Genomic DNA, 13,123 nt, shown 5'->3' with positions numbered 1-13,123 from the left:
GGCACCAGACCCATGTACATGACCAGCTTGGTAGATCTTGACTGTAACACTGCAGCGTTTCAGTGAGAATTAGAAATATCATTGTGTTTTCAGGGATGCAGACAGGGAAGCACTGCAACTCTCATTAGTCTCTGCTGCCTCCAGTATTGCCCCTCTGAGCTCATTGCAGGGAAAGACTGGGGAAGAAGCGGAGGACAGGGCAGCTCAGGGTGCTTGTGATGCTGGGCAGTACTGATAGCCCTGCTGCACAGAGGCCAATGGATGCAGGCTCATCTCACATTCACACGAGGCAAGGAACTGGATTTAGGTCACCTACAGAGAGCTCTCTTGTTGGTACTTTTTATAGAAGTGTTCCAAGAACATACTTTCATATTCAGCAAATTATTTGGCCTTTTAAAAGTTAACCTCTTAACAGAAATTCCTCAGATTATCCATCACTAATGAGTAATTGCAGATGCAGCTACTTCAACTCAATCTGATAATCTGAGCAGTTTTTCATTGGTTCTTGAGAATATCTTTAGAATCGGGCACAGTAAGCTCTACTTTATTACACCACTGCTGCTACTGCCTGATCATCAAACCACACACCCTGCACTATTGAGGGACAGAGGCAGAGTGAAGTTTCCTTTGAGCTGGTAAGATGGTTTAACTTACTTCTATGTTATGCAAGCCAGTAGATAATGATAGGATACATCTACTAAGATAAAATATAAGATATAAAGAATAATTGATTCATGTTAATGCGGAATTGTATATTGTTTCTTGTACAATGGGCTGGAACAACCAAACCACCAGAAGGGTCTTTGCACTTTTGTTCTGCTAGATTGCTGAGCACAAAACCGCACTCCGTCACGTTGATTCAGACTTAGATTGTGCTGAAAAGAGGCATCATCTTGGTTAAAAAAATAAATAATAAAGAAATAGGCCCTTCTCTCTGAGTGAAAAAGATGAATGTAAACGAATTCAGCCAGAATAGCCCCCTCAGTGTTTGGAACTATGCGGGCAAAAATAAATTCTTTTCATGTATGCATATATATGTGTGTACATACATAAAAATACACACACACCAGTACCGCTCTATTACAGCAGCCTTCCTATGTAGAAACTTCTCTCAGCTGACAGGGTGCAAATCTGTCAAAGCCAGTAGTTCAGAGCTGTTCCTGTGCACCAAGTTATGGAAAAATGGCTCTCCAAAGATGAAGGCAGCAAAAGATTGGTTATTTGAGGTTGGACAGGGAAATCCTTCTACTTTCTTATTCTCTATCAGTTCACACGCTCACAGGCTGATCATGTGAGTGAGCTACATGTGCTTTACATGTTTCTGTTGGACATGTTCAGAGATCTAGCTATTCTGTGGGTAGATAACATTATTTTTTCTTAAAGGGTTTTTTACAGGACTTTTCTATCACTTTTACTCTATTACTTTTCTCCCTGTCTCTGTCACATCAGAAATAACCTTCTTGTCCACATCTTCACAGTCCCTGACAGCTTCTCCTTTTCCTCTTGCAAACTCTCATTTCCGTATCAAGAAGTCACTCCATGATATTAGCCTCCAGCTCCAATTAGTTCATCAAATCAGCCCTACATTAATTTCTGCCATGCTGTTGCTTACACGCTGGTGCCTATAGTTCTCTTCTGAGCTACCTCAGCTTCATTTTTTTAGTTTCTCCTGACAGCTCTGCTGAGTTGCTTCAAACCAGAGAACATCTAGGCTGCCTATACACTGAGAGTGTGCTATCACCATCTTGTATTAATTCCCTTACCTATCAGAATATTTATTTCACCCTATACATTCTAAAAAGCAAAACTTTTTATGTTGTACTGGACCTCAAACGTGAGAGTGAGACTAAATTTTGAATATGGGTTTCCGTTAATGTGAACAGATTTGGCAACAACAGCTGAGCATTTGGGAAATCTGTGTTTTGTAGAAATTCTGTTTGAAATGGGAAATAGAACTACAGGAAGGTATGGAAAAGGCACAGCTGCAAAGCCTTATTTTCTTGAGCAGACAGTAGGCAAGAGAATTCTGCCCAGGAAGAAAGGATGGGAATACTATTGCAACCAGCTGAGATCATTGGGAACCCGAGGTCACCAGCACTGACTTCTTGTTAGCTTCTGCTTGCTTCCTGGCTTGATTATTAGGTTCTTGTTCCCCTGCTGCTGTGAAAAGAACTGGCAGTGTTCTGAGATGATGGTCACTGGTAGTAATGACAAATGCTCACTAGGCCATTGAGAATTCCTTTGCTCCATTCTCACTGAAATTGAAAAGGACTTTTGCGCTTATCTCATTTTTGCCCCCTCAGTGGCTGTCTGCTGTCAAGGAGAACTGAGGTTTGAATCAGCCATATGCATCCACTTTGCTATTTGGCCTATAAAAATCTTCATTCCTACCAACAGAAGAAGAAAACATTACTGAAGCAGGCATTTTCTTCTGGACCTTAGCAGAACAGTTTATCTGTGGGCTGGCTGGGCTGTCATCAGTCTTTGGGCGATGTGGCAATTCACTTTCCACAGCTGAGTAATTTGAAGCAGGTGGGAAGCAAAGCAGATCTGAACAATGAGAAAAGGCACTGGAGTATATCTAGGATACTAGGAAAACATACAGTTGCTTCTTACAAGACAGATCTCATTGTAATGTTCAGCAGACAAAGCTCAGCCTCATGATGTCTCTGCAGTTATCAGTTCCCCCAGATGCTAATACTTGTACCATTATTGCCTTTCTGCACATAGGGAAGTGCTTGGCAATTACTGAGAAGTGATATCACCTGTTTGTGAACCAGCTGACTGGACATACAGCAGGTTTACCTCTGCAAAGTAGAGGACTGCAGGTGTTCAGAAGAAAGTTCATTGTGATAACTTCAGGACAGAGAGCTGTAACTAAGAAGTCCTGTATCAGTCTTGTGACTTTCATCTGAGCAAAGGAATTTATTTTATTTTCTGGATACCTAACCAAGTTTTATAGATTGTAAGTGTTAGAATGTATGCTTAGGTAAGAGGTTTTGGTAAGAGATGTGGTTCTCCTCTGTTCACCTTCTGCCCTTTAGAAATGAAGATACCTTATCTATCCTCAGCTCGTAACTACTGAACTCTCTCCATCTTTCTCTAGCAGATTTTAAAAAGCAACTTTTCTCCTATCTGAAGTACTCTTCCTGTACTGATAATTCTAGCTGGCGTAAAATTGCTTCTTAGCCTTTCCTTTGGTTAAGTCTAAGAGATGACTTGATCTCTCAGTTGTTTATCTCAGACAAAAGATATCAAAGATTAAATCATTCTTATAGCTCGTATCAGAACCATTTTAATCTGTTCAGTAACATCTTATTGAAAGCTTGGATCTCAAGGGAAGGACTAATAATGGCATTACAAATGCTAAAAGTAGTTGCAATAGCACTTCTTTTAATTGATACACGTCCAAGATCTGTGCTGGTTCTTGTAATTGTGTCAGTGTACTGCAGGCTGTGGCTCAGCTGCTTATCTGCTACTTGCCCCAAATCATTTTCTTCTAAACTTTTCAGAACTTAGCATTCCATTACCCCACTACAACAAACGTTCATGTGACTTGTAACACACAGATCAGCATTTAAACAACATTGTATTTGTTTCCAGGTGAGAAAGAGCAATTGTAGATGTCTGGCGCCCTTCAGACATTGAAGAACTGAACAAAGAGAATTTTTGAGAGGTTGAGAGAGAGGGGAAGGAATATTAACAAATTAGCTACATTTACCTGGAAATAGGTGATTACCTTGTGTAGTAATTTTGATGTTCTTTGTGTGCCTGGGCATTTATAATAGTATGCATAATTCTATTTGTGCATGTGCTTACACATCTCTGTCTATTTCAGATTTAGTCAGCTTTACTGTACTTATCACAGGGATCATATGCAACTCTGATCAGGATGATAAGCAGGAGAGATGACGTGCCTCCCACCTCCCCCAGCTAAACTCAGCTAGCAGAGGCGCTTCCTCTATGCAACGCCCACTCTGAAGAAGGTCTGTAGCAAAACAGGATGTCTACCAAAAACCCATAAATGAAGGCATGGTGAATTGGAAGCCAAAAAGATTTTTTTTTTCCTTTGATCAATTTCTGAGACATTCTGATTATTTTCCTACTTAATTCAGAAAAGCTATGCTGTAAGCAAATCTAATCATAGGAAGGAGTTTGCTATAGGAGTGCTGCTTAGTTGTGTGACATCTGGGAGTGGAAGGATGCTTTTGACCATAGAGTCCAGCTCCTGCTTCTGTAGTTATCAGATCATACAATACCTTCAATGAAACAATCCTGCTGATTGAAACATCACAGTCCTTCCTAAGTATAGACTTCTTCTCAGTCCCATTCAAGACCACTCCAGAGCTCCTGCTGATTAGAAACCACACTCATTCCATAGCCTGCTTAAGCTCACTTGGCTTTTTGCCAGTGCTACTCTCAGAGTTTCCTCTATCCTGTTGTGAATCTCTCTTTCCTCCAGCTGCTTCTGAAAGTTCATAGAGGTGGCATTCCCTCCTCCTCCCCCGCAATAAGTCAACCATGGCCTTTCAGGACAGGACATTCTCACAGCCTCCTCTTACCCCAGAGCTCAGTTCTGTACCTGCACTGGGGAAGCCATGGAAACAACATTTTCCTCTTATTTTTGAATTCTTCAAATAACTGCTTTAGGGTAAGCTCAGAAGTGCTCTTGGTTCATGCTCTCATTCTGTGTTTTCTGGACTCCAGGCTGAATCACGGGCTCCTTAGAGCAGCATGCTGTCTGCAGAGGTGCTGACCTTTCTTGCAGCATGAATCTAGTGGCAAACATTGCCACAAGTTGGAAGCATCTCCCAAATACGCAATGAGTACATTGGGTCAGGATTCTTCATATTCAACTTTTGTTTGCTGGAATATCTTCCAATGGAAAGGTCATTAGGAAAGAAATCACAGAATGGAATTCATATTTAAAAAGAAAGACAGAGTCCCATATAGCCTTGTGGAGAGACTGTTCGATATTGCAGAAGAAAAGACTCAAATTCCAATACAGTCCCTTTCAGTATATTGTGGCAATGACCAGGTCCTAAGTTTTCTACATCCCAGATGAGTGTTTGGCCAGAAACATGTTGGCTATTCTTTCAGTTTCTGTCTTTCAGGGTTTTCTTTTGCAGCAAAGAAAATACTTATTGCAAGGAAATACAGATGCCAAGATTCTCTTGCTGCAGGTGGGCAGCTTGCTTATCTATCTGGAATGGTGGCTTTTTCTGTATGCATGTGTTTGAACATGTAAGAGAGAAAATTATGACAGGTCTTGGTTTCTTTCAGATATGAAATGGAATAATTTATTTAAAAAAAAAAAAAAAAGTTTGTGCTAGAACACCCTTTTCTTTCCCAACTTGTGTACTGACCTCAAACCATTTCACAATGGCTCAAGACAACTTCAGGTGGTTTGAAGGAAGACTCCCCTAGAACTTCTGTGACACCAGCAGCCCAAGGAAACTTTCCTCTAGTGAAGAAAAAGGGGAGGTTTCCATCAGGAAATGGCAGAAAATCAGTGAGTCCCTCAAGTAAAGAAAGACCTGTCATTAAAGGCAGATAGTGGTTACGGTGTAGATGCTTTCAGCAGGTAAATACTGCTCATGAGAGGAAAAAAAAAGCATTGAAGCCTTGAAGATGCAGAAATTATGTCTGCTCCAGGAGACCCATGAGCTGCAACATCTGGAGACTGAGAAGGTTTTCAGAGAAGAGCTTCAGTGCTGTCTCTGGTCAGAAAGAGCAGTCAGGCACTGGCACAGGCTGCCCAGGGAAGTGGAGCCACTAAGCCCGCAGACGCTTAAGGAAAGGGCAGATGTAGTGCTGTAGTGGGCAATGCTGGTGGCAGGTGGATGATTGGACTAGACAATCTTGGAAGTCTTTTCCAGCCTTAATATTCTATGATTCTATCACTACATGTTTCTCTAAATATCTGTTTTCAGTTTCCATCAGAAACAGCACACAGGGAAACATGAATGCATCTACCAGCTTGTGTTTGTCCTGGCAGGAGTGTGGAGCTAAAGCTGCTGGTACAACTACTGAAAAAAAACTCTTCTAACAATTGTTCTGATTTAGATACTGTCTGGAATGGGGCGAAATGTGCAGCAGACTGGCCTTCACCTGTGCATTATTGCTGTGCTGCTTCTTGGTGAAGGACAAGGGAGAGGTAAGGGGAGATTTTGAATAGGTCCACTATGGAAGGTGTGTATACATGCTCTCATTTTTATGTGAAGACTCTAAGGAATGGAACATAAGATCTCATGGTTGCCCTTTTCTGGTTCCTGAGCAGTGGTACAGCTGGCTGGCAGTGCCAGACCTGGGGAGCCACGCTCATAGCAGACAAGCTGAGCAGCAGAAAGCACAGCCACTGCATAGAGTCTGCCCTAAGGTCTTACACTCGTCTCACACAGGGAAGTGCAGTACCAGAGAGGAAGAGTGTATTGTGAGGAAGGCATCACTAAAGGAAAGGCTAGCAAGTAGTGCATTTTAGATCTCGTTAGGTGATAACATGAATGCAGCTCCTGTCTGCTTCTTCTGCAGATTTCCCTGGCAGCCTGAGCTGCTTGAATAACTACGTGACTACTGTGAGCTGTACGTGGGCACCTGAGGAGCCCGTGGGTGATGGACCTTTCCACCTGCATTTCACAAAGTAAGAGCTGCAAGCTGAGAGCTGCCTGTGGCTCTCCTGGCCCTGGCACGGGAAGGGCAGCACAGAGAGGCAGAGACAGTTCATGGCTGGGGGCTTTCCTTGCTTTGGACATTGCCAGTTCAGTCACCCAGCTGCTCTCTTCTCAGTCTTCCACAGCGTCAAGAAGTGCAGCAGAGCTCTTGCAGCTGTGTGGTCTCCTGCAGACTCAGGGTGGTCTTCTGCTCCAGTATTATCTGCTAGCAAGAGCCTCTCAGTGCAGAAAGCCCTCCTGTTGTAGCCTTGACTCTCTGTCATTGGGAAACATGCAGGGCTTTAGTAGCAGATTTATTATGTGAGTAATTCTACATCTAAGATGAGAAATCTGGTGAATAATTTGTGATGTGATAGGATAATAAGCATTATGTATGCTAATTTGAGATCAGCCTTTTTAGATTATGTAATAAAGTTATCTTGACTACCAGTAAATAATAAACTGTTACATGAGCGGAAGCTGCTGTGGCATTTGATGCCTCACATGAAGTCAAGAATAGCGTAACTCTTAATGATACAGCATTTTAAAGCTGTAAAGCACTTAATCACACGACTTAAAAGAAACCTTCAGCCTTTCCATTTTTTTTAGCCTCTGGTCAAAGGGCCAAAATGCCAGCTGCCAGCTGACTGCCAGAGACAGCATGCAGGAGCAGTACCACTGCACGATGCGCTTAGCAAGACAGATCTTGGAAACAGATGGTTACAGAGTCTCTCTCCAAGGCAACTTCTATGGAAGCAATCACACATACGTTACCTTTCAGGAGTACAGTCCCCGCCAGCACAGTAAGTGCAAACCAGGGCAGTTGTGGGCCGAGGCTCTGTCTGGAATCTTCGGGAAGGATCTGATATACTTCCTGATTAAAAGGGCGTCTCAAAGCAGGTGAAAGTAATGGGAACAAGCCAGAATGTATAGCCCTGCAGAGTACATTATCTGGGCTTTAGCAGTAGGGATGAAGTCCCAGTGTATCTCCATTTTGACTTTTTCTGGACTTCAGAGAGTGTTTGCTCTTGAATACATTTTGATTGTATTTCTTGTCTGCATACTGTTTGCCTGTGCTATGGATAATGTACCACTCGATTGTTTTCATGGTACTTGTTTGCTGTTTTGCCACAAATAAATGAAGTCACAAAGAATCTAAGTTGTGGATCTAATTCTAGATCCCATGGCACAGTACTTCACACAGATGGTATAGAGCTTGAAATCTCAAAGCCTCTGTATACCAGTGCCACACTGGAAGAGACTGTGACATCTTGAGTGGCTCTTTGCTTGCAGGAATATCCCCAGGGGATGAGATAGCATCCCTTTATGCCAGTTCCCTACCTGTTTTGACCTACTCCAAAAGCTAATTCAGTCTACTGTTGCACTTAGTATCACTAGAAGCGGCTTGGTCTTCCAAGACTTTGATCAGCCTAGGAACACGCATCTCCTTCTGCGGTGCTTCAGTCCCAAATATTGTGGAAAACCTCTCTCTCTATTTGCAGTAAAACTTGATCCACCTTTGAACATCCAGAGCAATGTTACTGCCAGCAAGTGTCAGATATGGTGGACTGTGCCTTCCTACCTCGATGAAATTCTCCAGTACCAGTTGCAGTACAAGGAGTACAGCTCATCATGGGAGGTAACTGGATGGGCAACACACTGATACAGTTCTGCTCTTCTTGGTGCAATGGCCTTGCCACTCAGCTCAGGGCCTTCTGGCAGCTGATTACTTTAAGATAGCCTTTCTGGTTTGCCACACAAAGATAAAGCGGTTTTATATAAAACACTGTGGAGATCAATAAATCTTCTTAATCCTGCATTCAGATATCAGTTGTCATCATGGAGGCCTTCTTCTTGCATCCAGGAACAGACAGTTTGGGGAAAAAGTAGTTATTAAAATATTCTCCCTTTGCCTCGTGAATAGAAACGTTTGTAATAACTTGCAGACTGCACAGAACAAGACACCACCCAGTTCGCTACCACAAATAGAAATTGAAGGCACAGAATTTCACAGTGGCATCTCTTACATTGCACGAGTTCGCTGCAAAGTTTCTGAAATTGAGGATTCATACCACAGTCAGTGGAGCGACTGGAGCCAGACAACAGTATTTCAAAGAGAAGGTAAAAATAATGTTGTTTTTGCCTTAATTTCAAGGGTTGCTGTTGTTCTTTTGTTGTTGGGTTGTTGCACTGATTGTTTATTTGGAGATCTACCTTAAAATCTAGGCTTCTTTTTTTTTTTTTTTTTTTTTTTTTTTGTGCATGTTCTTTTTATAGGTGCATCTGAACTGTCTGAAAACCTCTTTGATACCAGAACATTCGAGTTCTTGATCATTCCTCTGAGTTTTGGCACCCTACTCTATTTATTTTGGAACTGCAAGCTTTCTTCAAGGTACATTATGATACTTCATTAAGTTCTCCTTGATTTTCATAGCCCAAAGAGAAATTAAGTGTTTACATCTGTTTTGCTTTCTACTTTTGCTGCACAATCAGATTCTGACATGCTCAAAAGCTCTTTTGACAATCTCAGGACATGATGTAATCCTTGACTGATGACAATTAATCACCCCCTACTTAATAATTAAGGAGACCAAAACACCTTGGCATACAAGCTGGTCTCTTGGACTTAAAAAGATTTAAACCCATGGATACTTTGAGTTGTTTCATGTAGGTAAATCAGAAATGCGAGTGTACAGCAGTCCTGAAGGATGGTTAAAGTGGTACAGAAGTTAAGCTGTTAGTGACATACCTACTAGTAGTCAATACATATCAATCAACAGAATAATCAAAAATGTCAGTATAGGCAAACTATAGAAATTAGTGCATGTAAAACCTTGGCTCAACCATACTCTTCTTTTTTTTATGCTGGTAACACAAAAGCCTTTTCTGCCTTGACATACACCTATTATGCTCCATATACATGTTGTTCTCAGAGAAACAGAATACTTGTCCATACGATAAAATATTTCTATGAGATAGACTAATAAATGGACAGTGATATATGGCAGAACTTCTTTTCCTAAATCTGGTGAAACTAGCTCACTAAAATACTGCTTGAAGAGGTAGTTTAGATCAAACAATGCTAAACAAATGCATAAGTAGCTCAGTGCATATAATGAGTAATAAACTAGTACTGATTTTGCAATATATAGCGTTCCTCAGAAACTTTTGAGAAGACTGGACTAGAAAAATTGAATGCATGTGCAAGAGACAAACAAAGGATGTCAGGAAACACATAAAATGAGCTTCTACTGCAGTCTTTCCAGCAGTAGTGTTGGCTTTTCATCTCATCATTGTGCTATACCATCAAGACAATGCAGAACAATTTGATTTTAAAGTGTTGTTTTCTCACCTCAGGCCAAAAGTCCTCTCCTGCCTTAATATTCCCACACCAGCTGCTTTCTTTCAGCCACTCTATAATTTGCACAATGGGAATTTTAAGGTAAGATGTTTCATTGACTTCTTATGTTCTTCAGTTAAGGGGAGGGTTGATTTGTTTCTGGGACCAATTGCTCTACCTACCTGAGCAGTGCTACCAACACATGGTTTTGGTCTTCCTGGGAGTCCATGGTTTCCTAGTTTTCTTTCTCCAAATACTTACTACACCATCAGAACAGCTTCTGCCTCTGTAGAAATAAAATCCCTCCAGTAAATCATTCCTCATTCATCTACCATCTATCCTTTTTTCGCATCCACAGAATCTTTTATATATTTATATATTACCAATAACTGATGCCTTCAGCCTCCCCCTTGTTGAGCCAGATAACACTGGTATCCAAGTACATCATTCAAAGGTTGCTCTGGTTTAATAAATCAAGTTTCCCTCTCACAGGGAAGCAAGTATTTTCTCTGTTAGCTTGAAACAGAGAGATCGAGGAAGCTGCAGTCTTTCCCAACCAGGCAGCTTCTCCCTTGAAGAAATATAACATTGCTGCATTCTTCCAGTAAGTTCCCCCTCCACTTTCAGATATCTAAGGTATGTTCGAATGGTCTTCATGTTGACCACTGTTGTTCCCTCCATATTGAGATCCCTTCTGAAAACTTGCACTAAATCCAAGAGGAAAAAAGAAAAGGGGAAAAAAAAAAAGAAAAAAGAAAGAAAAAACAGGGCGGATCTGTTTAACGAAAGCAGCAAAAGTCAAAAAGCATCAGTAGTGTATTTACCTTCTCTCATCTTCCATCTTCTGATATACATACTGAATATGAAAGATGCCTGATGACTTTGCAAAGCCAAAGGAATAGAAGAAGCATGTAGCATGTTATGGAGGTGAGACCTCAAAAATTTATTATGAAATCTTCCCTCAGGAAAATTGAATGCTATCACTACTCCATAACTTACATTTCACCTATTAGATTTGCAAAAAAACCTCTGGATTATTGTGCCAAAGACATGTAGATGGAACAGTTAGTTTGAAAATTCCACCTCTGAGCAAATTGTCCTGAACTTACTGATCCTTTCACTAGGACTGGGTTGGACCCAATGAGGCTTGTAGCCAACTCAAAAGAGAAGAGGCAAGCAACTCAAACAAAGTGACTGTAGATGAAGTTTCTGAGCTAAGCATCCAAGAACTGATTTACCAAATTTCCTTGAAACCTATGGAAAGCACAAATTTGGCTGCCGAAGAAGAGATGATTGCCTTTGCCTCTGGTCCAAGCCAGCAGCATGTCCCCAGCAGATGTGTAAGAGGAGAAGAGATAGAAGTCAGGCCAGCAGTGCTGGTAACCCAAAACCATGCTAATGATACAACTGACCTGAAAATCTCTGAAAAAATTAAAGCCAACCTTGAGAGCTCTAGTGTGGGAAGGAGTTATCCCTCCCACTTACAGCCTGGAAAGAGTGACTGTATTATGCTTCAGGAATCTTTGGAGGTGGCAAGTGTGTCATTCAGCAGTAGCGACTACTGCACCTTGTGTGATAGTGATACCACTGAAGGTTTGATTCCTGCTGAACTATTGAAGCTCTCTGATGGAAATGGTCTGGCCAAATGTGAGAATGATCAGAATGACCTTCCCTGAGGAATGCTGCCCACAAAGATATCTGTGTTGCCCTCTCATCTCCCAGTAGTGTCTTCACAAATGGCTTAAGTGGTGACTGTGCAGACAATTACAATTGTGTAACAACGTCCCTTTTTAGACCAAGATTTTGGTCTGCCTTGATGCAGTGTTTCCAAATTTCAGACCTTCAGAATGAGAAGAATGCTTCCTAATATTGTCAAAGCAGATGTATCTTAAATCTCTCATATCTACACAGCCCTTGCATATGAAGATGTCTGCACAGAAACTGAACCAGTTTGATGAGGTCTTGTTTGCTTTAAGAAGGTATTCTAAACTCTTATTACTAGCAAAAGTGTAATGTGGAAAACTGTAGTCAGACACAAACATAAGGAGTAGTAGGTCAGGCTATGGGGAGAATCTAAAACTTAAGATAGAGAAGCAAAAGCAAATAGAGAGATTGAGTGTGGTGAGAAATGACAAAAATGAAAAGCCAAGAAAGATGCTGCCTTTGTCCATCAGGCAAGGACAGAAGACTACAGGAATTGAGTATGGAGATGATGAGAGGCTCATGGTTAAAGGGCTGAAATGATATTGCATCATCAGATGAAACACTTGTAACAATTTTGGCAGATTCTGCTTTGATGCAGCCACTTAAAAACAAAACAAAGAAAATACAACAACAAAAGGAAAAGTGTAGAGAGGAAAAGTGCCACAGAAAATGTTGCTTGTTGTAGCTAGATTAAAAAAAAAATCTGATCTCACTTATGTCTTTGTAAAAGCTGAAGTCTAATTTTTAGTTAATGAATGAATATCCACATTTTATTTCTAGAGAAACAGCGTATAAAAACCCAATTTGCTGTCTTTTCACTTTTTCTTTTTTTTTTCTTTTTTTTTTTTTTTTTTTGCCATGTTTGAGACTTGTACTGGGTTAAGCTGCATTTTTCACAGCTTCTCCCAGAATTTCTGAAATGCTCCATGTCCAATTTTTCCAGGAAAGTGTGATATACACCATGCCAGTGGGAGACAGAGAATTTTCATTTAGTAAGGAGATGTAACATGGGCTCTTGTCAAGCTTTTCATTTCCTGGGACTGCTGAGTGCATGCTATGACTATCACCAGCACCAGAACAAAGCCACCAGTCTTTTCCCCTTTCTTTCCTTAGTGTTGAGTTTTGGCAGAGGAAATAATGTCAGAAGGTATTTGGATGATGTTTGTACGCTACTAAGGAACTGAAAATATTTTATGACAAAGGATGTGTTTTATTTTGTAGATTTTTTTTCCTTACCTGCTAAGCTGAATAAAGTAAAAGATCTAACACTGTGATTATTCAGAAGTAAATAAAGAAAATAATTAAAAAATGTTTTTTCAGAAGTTGGTGTTTGAGAGCTTTGGAAATAGCTTTAAGGCCAAAAATAAAAATAACCCAACAACCCAAGTCATGAAAATACCTATTATACAAATCATTAGTAAAAGTTGAC

At 40.8% G+C, this 13,123-nt stretch overlaps 1 protein-coding gene and 1 long non-coding RNA gene across 2 annotated transcripts; both read left to right on the top strand.

Annotated features, from left to right (window-relative positions):
• Nucleotides 1-2,549: 2,549 nt before the first annotated feature.
• On the top strand, nt 2,550-4,187 carry LOC128078979 (uncharacterized). The gene is made up of 3 exons (XR_008205940.1): nt 2,550-2,965; nt 3,604-3,731; nt 3,839-4,187. It is a non-coding gene; the product is annotated as an uncharacterized LOC128078979 (long non-coding RNA).
• Nucleotides 4,188-6,070: 1,883 nt separating this feature from the next.
• On the top strand, nt 6,071-12,994 carry LOC128078978 (interleukin-9 receptor-like). Its single transcript, XM_052679766.1, has 8 exons — nt 6,071-6,157; nt 6,532-6,640; nt 7,260-7,453; nt 8,153-8,289; nt 8,597-8,771; nt 8,928-9,042; nt 10,008-10,092; nt 11,115-12,994. Exons 1-8 carry the CDS (start codon nt 6,079-6,081, stop codon nt 11,664-11,666), a joined length of 1,446 nt encoding a protein of 481 aa, XP_052535726.1. The 5' UTR covers nt 6,071-6,078; the 3' UTR covers nt 11,667-12,994.
• The last annotated feature ends 129 nt before the right edge of the window (nt 12,995-13,123 follow it).

The sequence above is a fragment of the Tympanuchus pallidicinctus genome, unplaced genomic scaffold (assembly GCF_026119805.1).
Source record: "Tympanuchus pallidicinctus isolate F22 unplaced genomic scaffold, pur_lepc_1.0 scaffold18, whole genome shotgun sequence".
Taxonomy (NCBI): Eukaryota; Metazoa; Chordata; class Aves; order Galliformes; family Phasianidae; genus Tympanuchus; species Tympanuchus pallidicinctus.
The sequence above is the reverse complement of the archived record's forward strand: the minus strand, read 5'-3'. Positions and strand labels throughout refer to the sequence as shown.